The sequence below is a fragment of the Hyperolius riggenbachi genome, chromosome 2 (assembly GCF_040937935.1).
Source record: "Hyperolius riggenbachi isolate aHypRig1 chromosome 2, aHypRig1.pri, whole genome shotgun sequence".
Taxonomy (NCBI): domain Eukaryota; kingdom Metazoa; phylum Chordata; class Amphibia; order Anura; family Hyperoliidae; genus Hyperolius; species Hyperolius riggenbachi.
In genome coordinates, this window is record NC_090647.1 from 266,300,683 (window position 1) to 266,325,733 (window position 25,051).

Below are 25,051 nucleotides of genomic sequence, written 5' to 3' on the forward strand. Positions count from 1 at the left end.
CCCAAAGTGACAGGAAAATTTGATATTTTGCTGCCCACTTCTACTAGGTACAGTGGTTTGCAAAAGTATTTGACCCCTTTGAAGTTTACCACATTTTGTCATATTACTGCCACAAACATGAATCAATTTTATTGGAATTCCACGTGAAAGACCAATACAAAGTGGTGTACATGTGAGAAGTGGAACGAAAATCATGCATGATTCCAAACATTTTTTACAAATACATAACTGCAAAGTGGGGTGTGCGTAATGATTCAGCCCCCTAAGAATACTTTTGCAAACCACTGTATGTCTGGCTAGTACGGAGTTTGATCCCTTTTTGCCTTAGGAACTGTCTTAGTTCATAATGGCATTCCTCAGTTTTTAGCCCATGTTCACATGATAGCATCACACAGTTTCTGCAGATGTATTGTCTGCACATCCATGATGCATATCTCCTGTTCCACCACATAATTGGGGAAATGCAGCTGACATAAGTACATTGCGTTCAATGGGATAGTATGGAATAACACTAGCCTTCACATATCACAGTTTATCCAGAGGAAGGCAAACATTTCTTATAAAACTTGGACTAAAATCGAAAAAAAATACTACTCAGCTCCAGATTGCAATCAGATAAAATTCCTGGATCAACACCATTGGTAAATGCTTATTAATGAAAGACATGGATTTCCTTCAATGCAAGGAAGGCATCCAAGCCCCCTTTAAACACAGTTCTAGAATTTGCCATACCTACTTCCTGTGGTATAACATTACACATTTTAATCACTCTTCCTGTAAAGAACCATTTACTAAATGGCAAAAAAAAATGTTCTTGATGTGCAGATCATGTTCACCTAGTAGCAAAAAGCTCATCTGCCAAGCTTTTACATGGCCATCTGATGTATTTAAATATGTTAATTAGGTATATTTTAAAGTGTCTTTTCTCCAGACTAAATAAGCCCAGTTTGTTTCTTTTAAGTGAAATCTTCCATCCCTCTGATCAGTGTTGTTACTCATCTCTGAACCTGCTCTAATTCTGAAATGTCCCTCCTGTAATCCAGTGCCCATTATTGGACTACAGAAGGTGTATAGGATATCTAGATAGATTGGCTAGTGGATGTAGGCAATGTGTGTTTAAAGCTGATTGCCTAGCCCAAGTGGATATAGGCAATGTGTATTTAAAACTAAAGGTCAGTTATTATTTTTCTTTGATGAATCGTTGCTGCATTTGGGATCATTGGAAATTATTTTATATACATCAGTTTGCTACCTGGTGGCAAATGTAGTATGCGCCTGATTAATGGTGGCTTATCGCCATTTAAATCTTTTGTACATGTAGGTTGAGTGTGTTTAACCACTTCACCTCCCCCAACATGAATTTCTATGCCTCTGCTTTACTTTGCAGGGACGTAGATACTTCTCCTTTGCTACCGCGTGCTCCTGCTCGCCCCCCACATGCTCTTATGCTCGTTAACGCTGCTGATCGCTAGACTGGAGATCAATGAATAGGAACACTGTTCCCAACATTGATTTAAGTCCCTATGTGAATGACCACAGCCATCTGAGAAGGGGCCGTCATTCATAAAAACCGATACTTACATTTCCATGCATAACTTCCTGTTTGCGTAATAATACTATGCATAGGGAAGTTATGCATGACGACACCTTGTGGCCAAATAGTAAAATGACATCTACAAACAACTTTTTTTTTTCATTAAACTACTTTTTTTTTACTTTTAAAATTAACCGCTTACTTGCCACACTCCCAAATAGTTACCCCCAAAAATGTTTGTAAAAAAAACACAATAAAAAAAGTACGTAAATAGTTTCCTCAGGGGCTGAACTTTTTTAATATGTATATCTAACAGGGCTGTGGAGTCAGTACAAAAATTATCCAACTCCTTAGGCTATGAAACCTCCGACTCCAGGTACCCAAAATGACTCCAACTCCTCAACTCCGACTCCTTAGTCTAATACTTACCAGGACTGTGGATTTTATTACCAAAATCATCCGACTCCAACTCCCGACTCCTCAGTTTATGAAACTCAGACTCCTCAACTCTGACTCCGACTCCACTGCCCTGATATCAAGAAGGTGTTATTGCTGTTACTTTTTAAATTATGGGCTTGTAATTTAGTGATGGAGGCAAAATTGAAAAAAAATTCAACTTTATTTCCAAATAAAATGTTGTTGACATACATTGTACTAGGGAAAAATTTTAAATGTTACAATAACAGGGACAAATGGGCAAATAAAATGTGTGGGTTTTAATTACGGTACCATGTATTATTTTAAAACTATAATGACCGAAAACTGAGAAATAATGCTTTTCAGTTTTTTTTATCTGATTTTTCCTGTTAAAACGCAGTTAAAATAAAATAATTACTAGCAAAAATTACCTCCCCAAAGAAAGCCTAATTGGCGGCGAAAAACAAGAATGGAAGGAGCACTATTGCTCTAGTGTTTAAGAGGAAAAACCCTTGGAGGTGAAGTGGTTAAAGTAAGGTATGGTAACGTTATTGGTTTCATTGTAATATGGTAAAATGGTCTTAGCATTTTTCTTCTTAGTTAATTTAGTTGTAAGGTAAAAGGAAATATTAATCACTTCCCTACCACAGGTTATTTCCTCTTAAAAAATCACAGGAATTTTCATATCATGCTCCTCCCATTCATGCACCAATAACTTTATTGCTACTTATCACGCCAAAATGATCTATGTATTGTTTTCTTGCCACAACTTAGGATTTCTTTGGGTGGTACTTTTTGCTAAGAATTTATTTTATATTATACACTGCTCAAAAAAATAAAGGGAACACAAAAATAAGACATCCTAGATCTGTATAAATGAAATATTCTTATTACGTACTTTGTTCTTTACATAGTTGAGGCTGGGTTCACATATGACAGAGTGTGAAAGGCTGCGTTTTATGTCATGTTTTATGTTAATGTTATGTGCGGTTTTTGTGCGTATTTCATGTGTTTTGCGAGCATTTGAATGTGTTTGCGATTCGCATATACATGCGTTTTCTTTTCTTTTTTTATATTTCCATTTATGCAAATCACTTGGAAGACAAAAGGAAGCGGAAACGCAGCAAAAAAAATACTTTCATTATGTGCGTTTTGGCACCGATCCTGCATAATATGCAACAAAACCAGTGTTCTCAAAATGCATACTGTAAATCGCAGGTCTCTGCATTTTTTTTCTGCGTCCCATTGACTAATATTGCTGCATAAAACGCGTTTTATGCAACGCTAGCGTTTCTGCTATGTGTGCACCCAGGCTGAATGTGCTGGCAACAAAATTACACCGAAATGATCAAAGGAAATCAAATTTATCAACCTATTATGGTCTGGATTTGTAGTCGCACTAAAAATTAAAATGGAAAAAAAAAACACCACAGGCTGATCCAACTTTGATGTAATGTCCTTAAAATAATACAGAATGTGCCTGAATGACTTCCCTACACCTCCTGGGCATGCTCCTGATGAGGTTGAGGATGGTCTCCTGAGGGATCTCCTCGCAGACCTGGACTCAAGGCACTTTCACACTGGGGCAGAGCGGTATTTTGACCGCACTTCACCGTCGTGCTATAAAAGTCTCTATGGAGACATTCATATTGCGATGGTACGGCGCGACGTGACAGAAGTGACGTTTTCCCCTCATCCTCGATGCAGGTCAAGAACTATGTTACTGCGTGACTTCTGCATCGGCCCAGAAGTCGTTAGTCTATGGCAAAGTGTGGATTTAAAAAAAAAAATTACGGCCGCGGCGTGGGTACATATTTTAACAATACACTTCCGCATAACCGAAGCAGGAAGTGATGGCAAGCGCGTCACTTTCTGCTTGGCCGGTGGCCAGACAGGGAACACCGTATTATTGCCTGTTTTTGGCGGTGTGATGTGGGACATCGATTGCAGTCTGAATTTGGCCTCAAGCATCCACCAACTCCAGGACAGTCTGTTGTTCAACGTGGCGTTGGTGGATGGAACGAGACATGATGTCCCAGATGTGCTCATTTGGATTCAGGCCCAGGGAACGTGTGGGCCAGTCCATAAACAAAATGCCTTCATCTTGCAATAACTGCAGACATACTCCAACCACATGAAGTCAAGCATTGCCTTCGATTAGGAGGAACCCAGGGCCATCCGCACCAGCATATGGTCTCACAAGGGGTCTGAGGATCTCATCTCCGTACCCAATTGCAATCAGGCTACCTCTGCCAAACACATGGAGAGCTGTGCCTCCCCCCAAACAAATGCCATCCCACACCATTACTGACCCACTGCCAACCCGGTCCTGGTGGAGGATGTTGCAGGCAGCAGAATGTTCTCCATGGCGCCTCCAGACTCTGTCCCATCTGTCACATGTACCGTATATACTAGAGTATAAGCCGACCCCTAAACTTTTACCTAAAAAACAGGAAAGCATGATTGACTTGAGTATAAGCCGGGGTAGGAAATGCAGAGGTTAGTGTAAGGCATTAGGGCTTCTCAATTCCGGGTCCGGGATAAAACCCGGATAGTTGCTATCCGGATATCTCCCAGTAAACCTGTGCGGGCTGGGGGGGGGTTGAGCTTACCTGTCTGACGTCTTCTTCGTCCGTCCCTGGCGCCTCCCACGATGTGGGTTTCTCCCGGATCCGGATTTGAGCTGCCCTATTAGGCATAGGTGGATGAGGAGTGTCACATGTGGCAGAAAGTAGTAATTTTTTGCTTTTATTCCTTGCAGATTTGGTCAAAAATCTGTTGCACCAACATGTTCCATCAATCAAATTTGACCTTAAATCAATCAGCAGTATTGATCAGACAGGATGAGACGTTCAGGTTGATCATGGTCAGTGCAGGAGTAGTGAATGTTTGATGGGCCATAGCATTGTACTGCATCACACAGTGCAGCACTGCAGTTCCCCTTGAATGATAGTAGATGACAAACACAGAATATACTACTATCAAAAGACACTGTTCTGCCCTGGTGTGCCAGCTTCGTACCTGAGCAGTATGTGTTCTCCACCTGAGTGCTCTTGGCATATTCAGATGAGTTTCGGGCAGATTTATAGCAATGCCTGTGTATATCGTACCCACCCCCTCCCCCACAGAGTGCAGCAAATTTATGTAATGATCCCACTGTGCTGCCTGCCGGCATATGCCCAGTGTTAGGCAGATGACTGTGGCCTTTCTCCCCACCAGAGCACAGCGAGTACTACCGTTATAAGCAGAGCATTTGCGGGCAGGTTTGCGCTGTGACTGTGTCCCCGCCTTCTTCCCGATCGGAGCAGAGCGAGTGCTTGCAGCACATGCAGTGGGCACACAGCAGGCTTCTTTCACTCACGTGTCCGCGCTGGGGACCTCACTGGGGATTCCTCTACAATGTTGGACTCCTCTCCATGATGCTGTCTAGCTGCGTCTCGCATCATGTGCGTCACTGCAGGGGAGGTCCCCGGCCCGGACGGGTGAGTGAAAGAAGCCTGCTGTGCATCCACTGCATGTGTTGTAAGCACTCGCTCTGCTCCGATCAGGAACAAGATGGTCACAGCGCAAACCTGCCCGCAACTGCTCTGGTAGGGAGAACAGCCACCGTCATCTGCCTAAAACACTTGGCATATGCCGGTAGGCAGCATAGTGGGATCATTATATACATTTTCTCTGCTCAGTCGGGGGAGGAGGTGGGGATGCGACACACAGACATTGCTATAAATCAACCTGAAACTGCTCACAAGGGAAGCGCTTGGGTAAAATGTAAGTGAAATTACAGTGACGACTCGAGTATAAGCAGACACCCCCACTTTTGGGCCACTTTTTGGGTACCAAAAATTCGGCCTATACTCGAGGATATGCGGTACTCAGTGAACCTGCTTTTATCTGTGAAGAGCACAGGGTGCGAATGGCGAATTTGCCAATCTTGGTGTTCTCTGGCAAATGCTAACCGTCCTGCATGATGTTAGGCTGTAAGCACAACTCCCACCTGTGAACGTCAGGCCCTCATACCACCCTTATGGAGTCTGTTTCTGACTGTTTGAGAAGACATATGCACATTTGTGGCCCACTGGAGGTCATTTTGCAGGGCTCTGGCAGTGCTCTTGCTGTTCCTCCTTGCACAAAGGTGGAGGTACCGGTCCTGCTGCTGGGTTATTGCCCTCCTACGGCCTCCTCCACATCTCCTGATGTAGTGGCCTATCTCCTGGTAGCACCTCCATGTTCCCATTCACTGATAATGGACCAGAGGATGGCAACGGAGGTGAACAGGTGCATGCATGCCATCACGAGCAACAAAAGTAAATAAGGACGCAGATCTTTGCACCTGATCCACAAGTGAAGTTTTCAGGGGCATAGATTTGCGTGGCAGAGATCAGGAACTGGTTAAAGGACAACTGACCTGGAGGCTATGCCAGTTGACTTATTTACTACCTTTTTGTCCTGTTGACGCTCTGCCTCCAGTACTTTTAGTCATAGACTCTGAACAAGCATGCAGATCAGATGTTTGACTTAAAGAAAAACCCTAACTAAGAATTGGACTTCATACCAATCAGTAGCTGATACCCCCCTTTCTCATGAGAAATCTATTGCTTTTCTCAAACGGATCATCAGGGGAATCTGTATGGCTGATTTTGTGGTGAACCACCTCCTACAGTGTGATGTCAGTGCCTCACAGCTCTGAGATCCTGACATCACAATGTGGGAGCCTTGTTGCATTGTGGGAAATAACATTTGTTTCCATCTGCCAAAAAAGCAAGCAGTGTCTCCTTCCAGTGACATCACCTTCCAGCAGTAAAAATGTCGGCATGTGATAAATGTCTGAAGATAAATCAGGGAGAGGAAGGTAAATGAGTCAAGAACTTCCTGTCAGAGAGAACACAACTGGTCAAGCTTGGCAACTGCTCCTCCAGCGTGAGAATCACAAATACTGGTGCTCCGCAAGGGTGTGTACTGTCTCCACTCCTGTACTCCTTGTACACCAACAACTGTAACTCCACCGCTGGCTCTGTGAAGATCATCAAATTTGCAGATGACACTATCATCGTCGGCCTGATCACGAGTACCGCAGCGAGGTCGAGCGAATCTGCAATTGGTGCAAGGGCAACAACCTAGTACTCAATGCAGCAAAGACTGTTGAACTGATAGGTGATTTTAGGAAGCACCCACCTCCCCTCCAACCAGTCCTCATAGATGATACTGAAGTCTCTAGGGTACCCTCTGTACGCTTCCTTGGCACAACCCTCACCAACGACCTGAAATGGGGGTAGAACACTACCAAAATTTAAAAGAAATCACAACAGAGGTTGTTCTTTCTGCATCAACTGAAAAAAATTGGCATGCCGCGGGAGCTGCTGACCAGCTTCTACACTGCAACCACTGAGTCCATCCCTTGCTCTTCAGTCATTTTCTGGTATGCCAGCGCGACTGCCAGTGACAGGTATAAGCTGCAGAGAGTCATTACTGATGAAAAAGAACTGGATGATTCATGAACCCATGGGTGCACCGGGTGCCAGGCTTGGTGAGGGTGAAAGGTGAAGGCAGGTGGGGAGAGACAGTAGGAGCCGGCAGCTATACATCCTGCTCAGGACGCATTCTAAGCTATAATAACGGTTCATGAATCATCCGGTTATTTTTAATATATCTGTTCTTTTTTTAATGAATCGACTTTTTTCTTTGAAACTTTAAAATTGATCTTGTCAAAAAGTATAAGGTCTTTTTGAAAAAAAACCATCTTCTTGTTCCCACTATTCCACTTAACATTCCCAGCAATTTTGGTGTTTCTAGCTTTTAAAGGGGCTTTGCTATTAACCGCTAAAGTCGGCGGGCGTTGAATTTTCCCACGGTCAGGAGGAGATCTTTAAAATCAAATTTTCTCAAAAACTATAAGGTCTTTGTGAAAAAAAAATGTCCCCTCTTGTAGTCACTGAAAAAACTCAGGTGTTCAACACCTTGAAACATCTTTTCCATCACTTTTGTGGCCAGCATAAATGTTTCTAGTTTTCAAAGTTCACCTCCCCATTGAAGTCTATTGCGGTTCCTGCGAACCAAACTTTTTGCAGAAGTTCGCAAACCGAAAATCGGAGGTTCGGGCCATCTCTAGTGAGAATGAGCACAAAATTATCCTCGCAAGTAAATCTCCACCGAACAAGGAAGTGAAAACCACCATCTACTGACCAGTTAGGCAGTAGCTGTGTTAATTAATCAACTGCCAGCTAACTGATCGCCAGCTCATGGTTTTCATTTGCTAGTACCTTTTCATGGATCAGGGAATGTTTGCATGTGTGGATATTATTCCATTCATCTCTAGTGACTGGTAGGGTAATTCAGCAAACATAAGTGACTTTCAGGACCTGTGGATTAGATGTTGTTTTCCAGTAAACCACTTTTAAAGGAACTAATTTGTAATACAGAACTCTATCCCTTCTTACAGGTCTGGAAGAGGTCAGGAGCTTGGTTTTACAAAGGCATTCCAAAGTACATTTTGCCATTAAAAATTGCCAACAAAACAAGTGAGCTACATTTAAGAAATATACAAATGGAGCCTCAAATTCCAGAATTAAGAACCACTACAGCAATCCGAACATATAGCTGGGCAAAAGGACGAGGTAAGTTGGTTGATGTTGGATTTGTATTGATATTAGACCGTTGAAGTAAAATTAAGCTGTAAAAGAAGTCTGATACTTACCTATGGATCCTATAGAGCCTTCCCTTCTAGTGTTGGGCGAACAGTGTTCGCCACTGTTCGGGTTCTGCAGAACATCACCCTGTTCGGGTGATGTTCGAGTTCGGCCGAACACCTGATGGTGTTCGGCCTTTTAAGTTCGGGTTCGCCCCGAACTACTAAATGGCCGCGAACAGGGCCGAACAGGGCCCCTGTTCGGCCGAACAGGGCCCTGTTCGGCCGAATACTGCCCCCCTATGGGGTCGCAGGCATAAGGGGGGAGCATGCCCCAATCGCGGGGGGGGGGTCGGAAATTCCCCCCACCCCCTCCGCTAGCGCTCCCCCCTCTGCCCGCTACCCCATACAAAAGTTTAATGAAGTAAAACAGTACCGGTCTGGTGGTAGTGGGTGGCTGGCAGTGGGCGGCACTGTTTAGTGAGTGACTGAGGAGGAGGAGTCCGGAGAGTGACGCGTTGAGGGAGGCCGGGCAGCGGGCGGTTTAGCAGTAGTACCGTACTACTGCTGAACCGCCCGCTGCCCGGCCTCCCTCAACGCGTCACTCTCCGGACTCCTCCTCCTCAGTCACTCACTAAACAGTGCCGCCCACTGCCAGCCACCCACTACCACCAGACCGGTACTGTTTTACTTCATTAAACTTTTGTATGGGGAAGCGGGCAGAGGGGGGAGCGCTAACGGAGGGGGTGGGGGGAATTTCCGACCCCCCCCCCCCGCGATCGGGGCATGCTCCCCCCTTATGCCTGCGACCCCATAGGGCCCCCAAAAGCGGGATGTTCGGGGAGTTCGGGGTTCGGCCCGAACATGCCGAACATCGCGGCCATGTTCGGCGAACTTTCCCGAACCCGAACATCCAGGTGTTCGCCCAACACTATTCCCTTCCCCTCTGTCCCCACATACCAGTGATGTCACCCCCATTGCATGTTTTCAACTATGGTACCGTATGGTTCTGACCCAGTTTTGTATCATGCCTGAGGAAGAAACTTGATTTTGAAAGCTTGCAAAGAAATCTTGTACGGTTAGTCATGAAAGGTATTACCTAAACAACTTTTGTTGTTATGTCTGTGCATACAAGACACTGTGTGAATTTTTAGTATGCGTTGCATTAACCATGTATGATTCTTATGCCAGAGGAAACCATTATAGGCAGTAAAGGGTCAGTGAGCGACCTGCGACTACACCACCCATCCCAGTGAGCCCTTAGGATGTTAATTTAATAGTTCCCTTCTACTAAAGTCTTGGTGAGGAGGTTTTATTTTATATTTTTAATTCACTTTATCTTGATGAGGTACCAGCATTGCCTCATGCTATTTATATCTATTATACTGTATCACCGCTGTGTAGGAAATTTGAAAAAATAATCCATTATGTGACATTTCTGTATTTATAATGCAGACTACCCTGCCAGAATTCAAGACTAAAAAGATACAAACATTACTTGACAACCTGTTTTTATTCCAAAATATTCACATTTTCATCTTGGCTACATATTAAAGTAAGTTATACGGGCATAACTAAAAACCTTGGAGCCCCTGCGAAAATGTCATGGCCCCCCCCCCTTCCTAGGTTCCATCTCTCTCTCTGTGTGCAAGTGTGGCAAATTCCCCTCCTACGTCTCATTTACCCACAACACATACAGCCACCACTCATCTCCCTCCATGAAAATGAATAAAGGGTACATGAAAGTCTTCCTGGCCTCCCCTCTGCCTGCGCACTAGATCCTGGCGACTATCATCCCCTCCCCCTCTCCAAAGAGCTTCTTTCAGTCTGCAAAAAGAGAAGAACATGTACATGGATGAACAAGAATCTATTTGTCCCATGTGCCTGATCAACTTAATTTTGATCAAATTTAAAATTTTAAACAAAATTTCACACTAGATGAAAGGTCTTCATAGATGGGGTGCAATGCTACAGCTTGATTGATTCTCTATAGGTTTCATGATGACATTTTATAGAGAATCGCTGGGCAATGTGTAGCAGTAACTGATCCCCCTGATCAGAATCTGATCTGAGAGGGATCAATCTCTCTGCCACATCAAGTGGCTGTCTCAAAATGTATGGCTACCCTGACTGTAGAAATATAAAAATAATTTCCCCCTACAGGAGCCTTTATATATAACTAGTGACTTAGCCCATTTAAAAACTGGTTAGATGTGTCACTAATGCCAATGTGCATGCCCATCGCTCGCACACACGCGCATGCACGCTTGCCCGGTCGCCCATCCCTTCTGGCCCAGTCCTCCTCCGGCTCTCCGCAGTGTCTCTGCGTCTGTCCCTGCACATGCACAGTGCAAAAAAGCACTGACACAGGGACGGACGCAGGGACATTAGGGTTTTATTATATAGGATAGGGGTGTTGGTAGGGTGGGGGCAATCGTTATCTGTGGGATGATCTGTAGCACCCCAGCCCAGGGTCCCCTCCATGCTGCTTTCTCTGCTCTCCATTACTGCATGAATAATGAGGGCAGCAGGCAATGCAGGCTTGGAGATGTAGTACACAAATGCACTGCATCTTCCTGTAATACATCAGTATACTACATTGTCTGCTCAAGGTCCCTTTAAGTTTTACATCTCTTCTGCCTGCAGATTAATTTGTCCCCATTAATTCTAAAGCTAGAAACCTCACCATAAGGCTGATTCATTATAACTAACGCACCCGTTGAGGTCATTTACAGGAACGCAAGTGAAAATCAGCATGCACACACTACACGCAGTCCTTTCCATGTAACGCTACTGACTTACTCATTCGAAACCTAATTGCCAGGTGAAAGCCTGTTGTGTGATCGCGATAGTTCACTAGCGCGGCCACTACTATGTTAATTAATGTAGTAGCAGCCGCAGTAGTGGCTACCTGTTATCGTGCAGTAATTAGGTTATATGCTCGTTAGGGGCGCATGCTGCGCGGGGAGATGACCGCGTGTAGCATGTGCATGCTAAATTTAGCTTGCATTCCTGCAAATTACCTCGCGCTGACGAGCGCATTAGTTATAATAAATCAACCTCTATATTTCTAAATTCCATTAGCAGGTTTGGGGGAGTAGTCTGTGGATTAGTTGAATAAAATAATAAATCTGCATAAGCAGCTACACCATGTTCTACCTTTCCCACTCTTAACCCCATAAGAGATCAATTTTTCCTCATAATTTTCAAGAGGGGTTGCAGAGATAGGGGAGAGAGCGGACACTGAGGGCACACCATTCACTCTTACTCTAGCCAAAAGGCTTTTATAGAGAGAGCTGATTAAATTATTTGTCTTGTCCCCTAGACCAGTATGCTGAAACATTGCCCTTATGAAGTCCCAGCTGACCCTGTCAAATGCCTTCTCCGCATCTGTTAAAAGTATGACAGGGCCAGTTGAGAACCTCGCCCACTGCACTAAATCCACAGTCCTAATAAGTAGGGAGTTCTCACGGGCCCCCTATTTGGGATAAACCCAATCTGATGAAAATGGATAACTTCATGTAGCCATGAGGAAACACCTGTGAGCCAGAATCTTTGTGAATACCTTAAAGTAGACATTTAACTTATGAAATAGGTCTATAAAAAACACATGATTAGGTGTCTTTACCTACTTTATATATCATCGTAATGTGTGACTCAAGTGTATCCCTGCCAAACCTCATCTGTTCGCTTCCCCGAGCCACCAGGCACGTTAAAGCCAAGAGTCAAACCCAATATGTCTCCAGTTCCCCTGCATAGAAGACAAAACTTAGCTCAGTTCCCATGACATGATGGGAGCCTATATTTTCTCTATATTTGCCAGGGGTAAATTTTTCATCTTTGAGGCCGCAGCATAATTTAACAGTCCAACCCCCCCTTGTGTCCCTCCCGCACTGTCCCAATTCCCTGATTTTAAGTTATACAGTACAATGCTTCATAGAAAGTCCTAAATTTTCTAGCCTGGGACTGTGACTTGCTTTAAGTCCTATCTAGCATTTTCCCAGTTTTATTCCTGTGTTCATAAAATGCACTTTTACATCTTTGAGCGGCATATTGGGCTTTCATAAACAATAAAGATTTTAACTTTTCTCTTGCAGTTACAGCTCCCTATGCACATTTTCTAGTAGGGTGTTTTTATGCTCGCTTTCAAGTCTTGCTATTATAGCTAATCATTCTGACACAGCCTTCTCTCTTAATTCTACTCCCTTCCTTGATCAAAATCCCCCTGATCACACATTTATGGGCCTTCCAGATTGTAATTTGTGATACCTGCAAGATATTGATTTCTCTTTAACCAATTTCTTAACAGTATCCCCTCTTTGCAGCAACGATACAGTAAGTCTCCAGGAGAAAGATTTCCTGCTAGGATCGCTAGGCACTAGTTCTAAAAAAAAAAAAAAAAAAAAAAAAAAAAAAAAAGCGCATGATCAGACTATGTAGCTGTGCCTGTATCAGCCTTCAGATTCTCACACAGCAGATGAGACCATAAAATAATCCAGATGTGAATAAGAGCCAGGTGGGTGCAAGCAAACTGTAAAATCCTTTCCATTAGGATGCTGGAGACCCCGAATGTCCACAAGCTTTTGTTTAACAAGGCTTACACTACATTTCCGGATCACATCAAATGAGAGGCAGTATTTGCCAGATAAGGAGTCCAAGTTAGGGTCCACAACAAAGTTAAAGTCTCTAGCAAGAATCACTGAACCCTCTGAGTGCTCAGGACCCTTTTTGAGAAAGAAATCTGGCTTGAAGTTGTGCCATATATCACTGCAAGGGTCAACCTTCGGGAGTTAAATCCCCCCTTTAAAAATAGAAACCTACCCTGTACATCTATGTGAGTCCGCCTACCCTCAACCCTGCCACCCGTCCATCCCATTATACAGACCCGGGCAACCAACAGAGCTGTGTGTCTGGCCGCTACCATTTACTCCCATGACCCCTCTCATTTGACAGTTATCAGACAAGTGTCCTAAGTTAGTACTCTCCCGACCCCTAAAATAGGGTAAAGGGAGCACACTTCACACCAAGAACAGACCACTAAACAGAGGCTCCGTGCCTATCTGAGCTCCATCCCAACTCCTGCACACAATGACCCTTGAGTGGTGGGCTGACGAGCACGCAACCAAAGTTTCCTCCTGTATCCAATACCCAAATGTTTTTACCCTTGTTCGGTAATTTTTTTATTTACATTACCTTCCCACCATCCAGCATGCTTTGAGTCACGGGAACCTGGTTCTCCCCATGAAGTCCTCCACACCAACTCTCCTAGAACCTGGGGGCAAAGGATATTTGTGGAGCCTGGGCCCATGAGCCAAACCCTCAGTGTTATATTCATGAGGAACCAAACGTTACCAGTATAAAGCATACCCCCCACCTTACCAACCTTTTCAAGCACCCAAATTATCAATGGGGGCACATATCTGCATGCCGCCAGACAGCACCCACAATAAGGAGCCCTGATGGCAGCCAGACAGGCACACAGCCAAAACCCACTTCCATACTCCCGCCCACCTGGACGAGAGGAAAAGGGTTCCCACTAAACCCGCACTACTAACCAGGTTGTCGAGCCTGTCTGAGCTCCAAACTTATCTCATCTCCACTCAACCTTCAGGCAGTGGGCAGACAGGCCCACAACCTGAAGCACAACCAAAGAAAAAAATAATTGAAATATTAACTCCCCCCCCCCCCATGTCGTGAGAGTGCCACGATTCTTTATTTATAGTCTTATATTTACTCCCCAACCTATTGGTGTAATACTGGACTTTAAAGGGAATCTGAAGTGAACATAAACCTATGATATAATGAATTGTATGTGTAGTAGGGTTGCTCGTAATAAGCAAACTACAATTAAGTTGAATTACGTGTAATTTTCCACAATTATGCGTAGCTGAAGTATGTATGTGTAACCAGCTTTCACCTACGGTTATCAACCACAATTACGTGTAAGCCGAACGTAGTTGTATGAGGACACTTGTGTCCGTATGCGGGAAAATGTCTGTTTCTATGTGTAAATCCCCTTTTGTCAATGCGTATTTTTGTAAGCGTCTATACAGTACATTAGGTCAATTCACATACCTATGCGTGATTTTCATCCGTACGCGTAAAAATGTACGCGTACAGCACATTCGTAGGTGACTTAGCAATACACATATGAACTACACGTAACAGCTGTTATTACGCATAGCGGTATATTTTTATGCGTGAGTTCGTAAGCGTAAAGTACGATGCGGAATTATGAATTACGATGCGTAATTAAGTTTGGGCATAGTTTCTGCTCAACCCTGATGTGTAGTACAGCTAAGAAATAGAACATTAATAGCAAAGGAAAGAGTCATTATTTCCAGCACAAGAAGAGTTAAAAAACTTCAGTTGTTATCTTCGCAAAAGAGCTTCTCTGAGCTCTCCGACCCAACTTGGATCGACTACAAAAGAATGAACCAGCTACCACCCGGAAGTGATGTAAAACCTGTCAGCAGCCCCAGCGAGCAACAGGAATACACATATAGTAAAATATGCAAGAACATTTGAACATGTAAAAATGGATGCATAGATCTACACGTAACAAAACAGCGACCAATCGGAATGCAAGCGGTAAAAATATGCATTAAAAAAAGACGTGAAAAAAGCAAACGTGTAAATCAGACACAAGCTGGGGCTGCTGCTGACAGGTGTTACATTATTTCCGGGTGACGGCTGCTTCTTTCTTTTGTTTCTGCCCCTTTTATTGGTGCTCTTTTTGCTTTAGTGTATTCCTATTGGTGGAGGCTGACTTTTGTCAGTTCCTCATCAGGTCCTTTCCTGTTTATATGCGCCTTTCTCCTTATCCTGCTCTGATTGGTTGGTCCAATGCTGATGTCTGTTTTGTGATTGGCTCATATTTAGAGAACCTACTATTTTAGGGGCTTGGTTGTGATTAATCCATTAGAGGCATTGCATGCTTGGCAAAGGGAGGGCATGCTCCCGAATTGTTGCTTTCTTGATGCATTAGCCTTTTGTTTATGCTGTTACATGCCTTATTTGTTGACGCCTTAACTAAACAGCTTTATACATTACATCTGACTGTGCTGGGTCACTTTCTGGATTTCATTTATAAGAAGACACAGGAGCACAGAACTCTTCCTATGCCTCCTAAATTAATTTTTGAATAACGGAACATGTATCCTGCCACTAATCTATTGCACAAATCTAACGATGGAGGTCACTCTGGTCTGTCTAAACCTCATACCCCCTCAATACCACTATTGCCTACAATATTACATCTAAACCTGTGCATCCTAAAACATGCAAGTACCTCATATATTGTCTCAGCGATTTAAGCACATAAGGGGCAGTAGACACATCCCAAAGAAAAAGACCCAAAACACTCCCTCCCCTACCCCTCATGAGTTCCTGTATTGTCTTTTGAAAGAATATCCTGTATTGTCTTTAGAACCAGCCCTCTAGGAGCCTCAATAAAAATTGCACCACACAAACTTGTATAAAAAATGGTTCAATAAAAGTTTCAATGAAACAAGACGACTTAGTTCAGTCATTCCAACCCACGTGACTTCTGATGTATTATCAGGGTCAGCAAGGCCTATACACAAAACATGCCTCCAGATCCCATTCCAAGAGGTTTACCACCGGCAGGCCCAAAGCTTTAAACAGATCAGGCAGAACCTTTGGATGTCGCAACATAAAGAAAAGGGATCCCTTTCTAATATTCCAAGAAAATGGATACGATAGCCCTTCTTTTTGTAGCACTTGGAGTAGAGGACATAAAGCCCTACATTTTTGAAGGGTCACTGAGGCTAAGTTCTGGAAAATAAGTATAGTTTCACTCTCATAGTTTATCTGATCTTGCTTCCAGGATGTGGCCATGATTTCTTCTTTTTTGGTATAGTAATGAAGTCAACATATCTCACATCTCTGGGTAGATCTGCTCCCTGCGGAGTCACTTCCAGGGCCCGGTGGACCCAATCAATCACAATCACCTGGTCTGACTTTTTCCCCCAAAACAGAATTGAAGATGCCCTGTAAGGTTTCACTCAGGAGCTCTGGCCTCACAATTTTGGGTCGACCTTGCACACGGATGTTAGACCTGTGCGAGTGGTTCTGTAGGTCTTCAAGCTGCGAGCATAAGGCACTATTAAGGTTTGCTGTTTTGCTTTCTCTCTCTGGAGGCCTGCCTCCTCAGCTCTTACACTCACCAATTCACTCTCCAACCAGGCAGTTTTTATCTCGGATTTCCAATAGTTCCTGTTTCACCATTGAGACTTCTGCCTTAAAAGCAGCCAGGATCCTCTGTCTTATTGGTCAAGTACTATTTGGTGGGAAGGTTATTCATATATTTCCATACTTCTTACAGGCTCATGCTTTTCTTAGTGGCCTGCTTCTGGGGTGATGCTGCACCCTCCGGTTGCACATGCTTCTCCACCATCTCTTTTGCCAGGCCACTCTCACCTGGCAGGATAAAAATCTCAGCTGCTGAGCACTGTAGAGTCTTAGGGGTAGTGGTAGGAATAGCAGCTTTAGCTCTCCTCTTTCTAGCCGCTCCAGCCATCCCCTGAGATATTCATCAGATACTGGGACTGACTGCATGCTTACTTAGAGAAACTTAGCTGACGAGTGGAGCCTCACACGCAAGCTGGTGCACATGAAGGCTGAATGGTGGTACTAGGCATAGGTTGCAGATCAGTCAACTCCAAAAAGTTTGTTTGTTGCTGACACAGCATTGCATTTTTTGCCCCAAAACAATGTGCCAAAATGATGATGACCAAAATGTTCTGAGATAGGATTTTGATAGCGGTACAGGAACTGAAATACATCCCATAGTTTTGCAGTTGCTGCTGGAACAGGCACTGGAATATATCTTCAGTGGTGCCTTTTGTTGGCAACTGTTAAAGAGGCACTCCAGTGAAAATAATGTAATAAAGTGCTTCATTTTTACAATAATTATGTGTAAATGATTTAGTCAGTGTTTGCCCATTGTAAAATCTTTTAAATCCCTGATTTACATTCTGACATTTATTACATGGTGACATTTTTACTGTTGGCAGGTGATGTAGCTGCTGCCTGCTATTTTGGCAGTTGGAAACATATTTCCCACAGTGCAACAGGGTTCACAGACAGGAAACTGCCAGGAGTACCACGGTCCTCAGAGATTCTTGTGGGAGGGGTTTCACCACAATCTGTCATACAGCGCCCCCTGATGGTCTGTTTGTGAAAAGGAATAGATTTCTCATGTAAAAGGGGGTATCAGCTACTGATTGGGATAAAGTGCAATTCTTGGTAGTAGTTTCTCTTTAAAGGTTAGACTTCTCCCTTGGGAGAATTCTTTTAACTTACTTTTCTGTCACAGTAACAAGAATTAAAGGGGACATTTCTACTCATTTCACAAACTATACAAAAAAGAAATCCAAGCATAGACTGGCCCTTGCATGTGTTTGTTCAAATATCCTATTATGTTACTGTATTTTCCATTTTCAGATTCTGCCACTAGATGGAGCATCTTTACTTGATAGCAATCTATTAACAAAGTATGCGGACTATTCCTATAATGCTACATATGATATGACTAGGAAAGTGGTTACTTGTGCAGCCATAAATGTAGCTATATATTTGTACTGCAATGCTTACGGCAGAAAAGACTGTGCTTTCTGTCAAAGCTTTCTGACGTGTTTTGATTTGCATGGTGAAAGCCCAGGTGATACTCTGTCTGAATCATGAAGTTAGATGCATTGTGGGCACTTTCCAGACAATGTTGTTTTGAGGCTGAAATCCGATATGTTCTGTAGTTGACAGATTTTAACCTGAATTAAGGCCTTCATATTGGACTATGACCATTCAAAATGTTTTGACAGAAATCTCAATGAATAATTCTTGGCACAAAGGCATTTTGTTTTTATGCTTTTCTTTGGGCTCTACACACATTTATTCAACGAGGCAGTGCAAAGACCATTCATACTATTCAGTCTAGTAACACGCATAGCCATTCAGAATTCATCTCTGAACCATTTAACCTCTGTGAACTAAAATGCAGTTTCTCTGCGTCACCTGATGGCTTACTGGCTGGCTTTTTTTTTTTTATTATTTTGGGGTATAACGTTGAAGATTGACTTACTGAGTGCAAAGTGAAGTGAAGACATTTTATTTCAAACAACCAGCTGTGTAGAGGAGTAATTTTTTAAAAAAAATTCTGAAAATAAGTGTACTAGAGATTGAAAGAATTGAGCCATTTTATTTTGTGTTCAGTCCCACAAACCATTCTTCTGTACTCAAAATGTGTCAGAAAGGCTCTGACTCTGTGCAATCAGCTCTGCACAATCTGGCACTGCTCAGTCACTGGCTTTGCATGCCTCTGAAAGGCCACTTCCTGTATACATATAGAGAGAGATTATAAAGGCCAGTCATCCACACTCCACCCTCCCCTTTCATATACTTATAAAAAAAGGGCCCCCGGTAAAGAGGGTAACAGAGATGGCCACTAATAGAATATCTGGATAATCTTAGTTTGTAATAAAATATTGGTAAAGATAACCAATATTTTATTAGAATTTTACAAACGCTAGCCCTACCTCTTTATGCCTATGCTAACCAACCCCACTTCCCCCCACTGTATAGATAGTATCCCCCCCCCCCCCCTTCCCCAGTATAGGAAGCAAAGGGTGCCACCCCCAGTATAGATAGCATCCCCTCAGTATAGGAAGCCAAAGATGACCCCTTTTGCCATGCCTGCCCTCTCCTCCTCCCAACACACTCACAGACCTCAAATCAGTGACAACCAGGAGACAGAAGAGAAGCACAGATTGAGCCCTCGCCACACTGCAAATGTGGGGAGTGACAAATGGTGTCACTTCCACATCTGAAGTCATCCACCGTCATTTTGCGCTGTCATGTCGTCTGGTCACTGCTGATGTGAGGTCTTTGAGTTTGTTGGGGAGGCGGGTGGTGCAGCATAGGGAAGGAGGAGAGTGGCAGGCAATGCTACCCGTGGCGCTGCGGCACCCATACCACAAGTCATGCTTGCACCCCTATATATATGTATCTGCCTCTACAGATACTCTGATTCTGCTTATATTTTGTATTTTCATAAATCAAGTTTGTGTCCATCAAGTAAATCATTCTGTAGTCATTCAGTAGTCTGCCATTAAAACTCTAAAGGCTTGTACCCGGTTCTTCCAATGACCATCAATCTTTTTTTTGAGCAACAAAGCTCATTTTATTTAGCTTAACAGTGCACAGTAAGGTAAATAGGCCACCAGAACATAGGACAGCCCCTTAACTATATTGCAATAATCCACACACAATAATTTTGTATATTTTTAGCTATGGTGTATACTGTTCTTTAAGAGAGAATTCTGAATTGCTGTATCTGTGCGGATTATTGAGTTGCTGAGTTGTGATTATTTCTCCAGCTATTTTTTGGCAGAAGTTGCATTTAAATTTAGCTCAACTTGTTTGTAGTCATAGGTCTTTCATCTTAACCTGGATCATCTACCAGCAGGGAACAAAACCTAGAATAATTGCTGAAAGGCAAACACTACTCGACCATTCCTCTCTGTTAGATTCCTCTCCATTAGCTTTACAGGACTTTACAGGATTTTGGGCAAAATTCCTACTTTCTTTTCCAACTGTAATTTAATGCATTATTTACACATATTTGCTACTGCGGATAGACAGTGACATCTGTGATACAGGTCACTTCTGTAATGTACTGGCTGTTATCCAAGTGGGTTCTTTATTTGTGCTTGTGGTAAATGTAAAAGTTGTTGGCATATGCTTGTTCAGATATAAAGCTGCCAAATTATAGCTTCAGTGCATTTGGGTTGTTGCTTTATTTAAATCAAAGTCCATGCAAATTGAAGGGATGCTAGGAATAAAGCTATGAACCTGTATTTAGACTGTTCTGTAGTTATAGAAAAAGGATGCATATCATGACAGGTCCATGTGGATAATAATGATTACAAAACATCTCTTCTTAGGGCAGTACGAAGATGGGAAAACCAGAATGTAATTAATGTAAATGCAGTGGACTTGTATAAAAATGAATTTTACAGAAGATGAGAAAACCATCACATTTTCATTCACCACTATGTTAATCTCCTAAAACTGTACTTTAGACTCTTCCCTTTAACCTAATATACTGTGGAAAATGTGAGTTATAGATGTATAAAGGACCCTGGAATATGAGCATGATATTATTGTATACATACAAGTTAGGACAATCTATACATTATTTGTAAGTACTATAGAAATAACCCTTGCCTTGTCTGAACACCTTGCTCCACTACAGATTGAGTATACTGAAGTCCAGTAGGTCCAACCAAAGCCTGTAAATTTTGGACAGGGAATCGAGGGCCCTCTAAGCACACAATCATACTCTTTGAAGAGACATTGGGCCAAATCCTATTGGAGAACTCACCAGAGCAAAGCGCTGGCGAGTTAATAAATTAGACGTTAGGAGCATCGCCTTATCCTATTGCGTGCATCACCCCCCGCAGGCCCTAAAGAACTCACTTGGGCAATATTATCAGCCAGCGAGATCTTTAGACTCAATCTAATTACATTTTATGCTGTTGGGAAGTGATGCTTCCCGTCAGACATGAGCGTTGGCTTGGACCTGCAAAGAACAGGTCTAAAGTAGCTAATGCATGTGGTTGCCTGTGCATCTCAATAACGAGACCCTCAAAGCTCCTCGTTGGGCCACCGCACATCGCTGAACACCCCCTATGCAGCTGCGTGTCACCCCTGTCAATTTACATACTGCCACTGGACACCCGCTGTCTCTCACTGCAAGTCTCCCGACACTGTAGTTAGTGTATCTGTCACCGTAATTACTGTAAATCAGAGCACCGACAAAGCATCTTTGACTCTCCAGCTGGGGCTCACCATTGGTCCACTGTCTGTCCTTATTAAAGGAGACCCCCAGATGCAGTGGCAGAAGATGGTGGCGATGTTCGAGAGATATGTAGAGGGTGCACTTCTCCTGTGTAGACTGGCCCGACTGACTGAAGTGCGGGGACCCGGAATTGGAGCTGCGGGAAGACTGAGGACGGTGGCGTGTGAGCGATCCGTGCGTATGGGGCTGGAGGGAGCCTCAGGTATGTATAAAACATTTTATTTATACCAGCTCTGGTTTCCTTTCAGGATCCAGTTTCACTGCAGTTGAACTGTAGCTTAACTCTGTGATAACTAATTGGAGATCCTAAAACTCCTGTGTGCGTAGGAAACTGTGAGGAAACGCGTAAAGACAGCCGCCTCTGTACAGCGTGAGGCGGCTGTCTCCGGGAAGGGCATGGCGGAACGCGGAGAAACCGCCGCGTCTGACGCTGCGGTTATCGCGCATGACCCTGCCGCCGATACTTTGTTCCAGCGCGGGGAGGCCGCCGCCAGTGCCGCTGGCGGGGCGACCAACCCCGCGCATGGGGCAGCAGGTGCAGGACAAAACAGTGTTGGTGTGGCTGGGACCCATAGTCCCTCTAGGTTTAGAATGACGCGCGTGCGCGCAGAGAGGCAGAGTTTATATGGCAGCCAGAAAAAGGTCTCTGCTCTTTCTCATTGGTCCAGCACTTAGGGAGGTGCTGGAAAGGATCTGTGTATATATACTGCTGGCTGTTCAGTGGCTGGTTGTCTGGCATTGTGATCACTATGTGGTAGCACTCAGACCTGAGTCAGATCCTAAAGTGTGCCGGGACCAGCTGGAGCTGTAATCCTACACTTAGCTAGATTCTATTGATAGTCTAAAGTACTAGGTTGATTGTGATTATCTGTTATGACCTTTTGCTTGCCTGACAAATCTCCTGAACTCTGATCCTGTACTTCGATATCTCTGCTACTCTGTTACCGTACCTCAGCTCATCTTTAGACTCTGCCTGTGCCTCCTGATTTTGTACCTCGATATTTCTGATACCCTGTTGCCGAACCCTGCCTGTACTTTAGACTCCGCCTCTGCCTTTTTGAATCTGTACTTTGTCTGTCCGTGTGGTTACGACCTGGCCTGTCCGACCTCGAGAACTGACCTTATTGTTAGAGGCAGTTCCTAGATCTGTTAGTGACACCCCCTCCTGGGTGTCACTCCTGCCCTGTCCTTCCTACCTTCAGCCTGACTCCTCCCCCCGGGAGAGTCCAGGCCTACGGAAGGAATCTGTATTTGTACAGTGCTCTTTGCTGTACAGAACTTGTTCCTGGGACTCAGGCCTCAAAGTATTACTGTCGCACCAAACACGTTCACTCTACTCAGGTGTCCAGAGGTTAGCTTATATATCTGATTATCGGTGATACTGCAGATCATCAATAATTTGGTATATATCTGATTATCAGTGATACTGCAGATCACCGGTAATCAGACCCTCTCTGTGTTACACCGATCATTACAGAAACACTACTGAGTGCAGGGTGAACTTTTACAAAAAGTTCTAGGAACTCAAAAACTTTCATCATTCACCAGCTACGGTAACAAAAGGAAAACCTAGATTTTTAATTACAGTAGAAGGCTATGGGATTCCAGGTAAGTTTTATTTAGAGTTAGGACTACAGATACAATTATTTATCTTGTTAGTTTATTTTTACTTTTCAAATTTGCATTAACAGAAATGTGATTGAAATTGATGTAGCTAGTTGAGGGTCAAATGATGATCTTAACAGTGCGAAATGTATGCATTTATTTTGTAATCTGGTTTTATAAACAGATGATCTAAAAATATTCGGAAGTGATTCAAAATGATATTCTTTTCTGGGTTCTTCAGTAATAAAATGTTGAACAGAGCAAATATTGATCTTTTTATAAAAGCGTTTTTATGTGTTTGCTACATATTTTTCTTGTTTTTTATCACTTTTGATTTTTGTAGCAGGGTTTCATTAAAAAGCTTAAAAAGAGGTTGGTAAAAACTTCCACCAGTACAGAAAAAGCTGCAATGCAGGCAACCTCATTGTCCAGTAATAATGGGCTGATGACACTAATCTTAGGTTTAGAAGCATTCGACTGCAAAGTCATTGAATTTGCAGTTCATGGTCAGTCTGACCTTTCTTTACAAAGCTGTTTGTTAGCAGGGGGATATAGGTTTTATTTATTTATATGAACATCTTGTATTGACAAATGTCCTGCTTTCTTTACAAGACTTTCCATTTTTATCAGCTAATAATCCAAGAAAATAAAGCATTAGTGTTAAGTGAAAAAAATCCTTTTGTAAATATTGTTATATTTACCACTGTAAATCAACAATAACAGATTTAAGTTTTTACATATTTTAAAGAGAATCTATAATGTTGTATTCATTACTATTTTATTTATTAAATGTTTTCATTTAGAAGATGTTAAATGCTGCAGAGATCAGTACAGTCACAGTTTAAGTAATTCATTAAATTGGTAGATTAAAAAATGGGCTTGACTTTTTGTGGACAGTTCAAGTCTGTGACAAGTTTTGCTTGGCATACATTGTTCAATTTGTGGTAGATCAGTAATATGTTTAATTAAATCATTGACATTGATTCTATCCCTGGGCCACCACTGTTTTAAGGGCTACCGGGTTATCTCTGCAGAATGTTTGTTTACTGAAAGTTCCAAAGCCAGTACAAAATATTCCTGATAATTATACACAGCTAAAAAGCCTAGGCTAAATATCACTGGGAGGGCAGGGCTACTTACCAATATACAGCAATATATAGATATAGGAAGTATTTCTGAAGCTGAAACCATGATAATTACCATAAATGTTTGTTTGAAGAATTTACTGCATTCTACTATGTCACAGCAGTGCTTCTTTAACCATTTATGCCGCCTGGATGTGATCCTCGCGTCCAGGCGGCTGCTGCAGTGATTATCCGTGTGTCTGCGCACTCCCGCGGGCGGACGCCCCTGTGCCACCCCCACGGTAGCCCGGCGATCAATGAATGGGGACATGTTTCCTATTCATCGATCCATGTCCCCAGCAGAAAAACCTCATCAGAGGCCACGGTCTTTCTGAAAAGAAAAAATCCCGCCCTCTTCTCGCTTCCTGGAAGCGAGAAGGAACAAAAAAAATACTAAAAAAAAAAATGTTTTTACTGTGGCAGTCTTGTGGCCAAATAGTAAAACTACATCTACATACATTTTTCAATACATAAAACACATTTTATTACATTTAAAATTAACTGTTTATTTCCCACACCAAAAATTACCTCCCAAACATTTTTTAATGCAAATTTAAAAAAAAAAAAAAATAGTAGCATGTATTATTTTAAACCTGTAGTGACCGAAAACTGAGAAATAATGAATTTTTTCAATTTTTTTCTTAATATTCCTGTGAAAATGCATTTAGAAAAAAAATAATTCTTAGCAAAATGATCAATTCATTGTGATAATTAGTAGAGATGGCCGAACGGTTCGCATGAGACCGGTTCCATGCGAACTTTCGGTGGTTCGCGTTCGCCAGCAAACGCAAACTTTTGCAGAAGTTCGATTCGCCCCCATAGTGCACCATTAGGGTCAACTTTGACCCTCTACATCGCAGTCAGCAGGC

At 43.0% G+C, this 25,051-nt stretch overlaps 1 protein-coding gene across 4 annotated transcripts in view; it reads left to right on the forward strand.

The window, feature by feature from the left end:
* Positions 1 to 25,051, forward strand: part of RPH3AL (rabphilin 3A like (without C2 domains)) — a 372,551-nt gene that overhangs the window by 205,213 nt on the left and 142,287 nt on the right. For all 4 annotated transcript variants that reach the window (XM_068268620.1, XM_068268618.1, XM_068268619.1 and 1 more), the window contains exon 6: positions 8,388 to 8,562. In XM_068268620.1, coding sequence (XP_068124721.1) covers positions 8,388 to 8,562 — 175 coding nt within the window. The remainder of the gene's footprint in view (positions 1 to 8,387; positions 8,563 to 25,051) is intronic.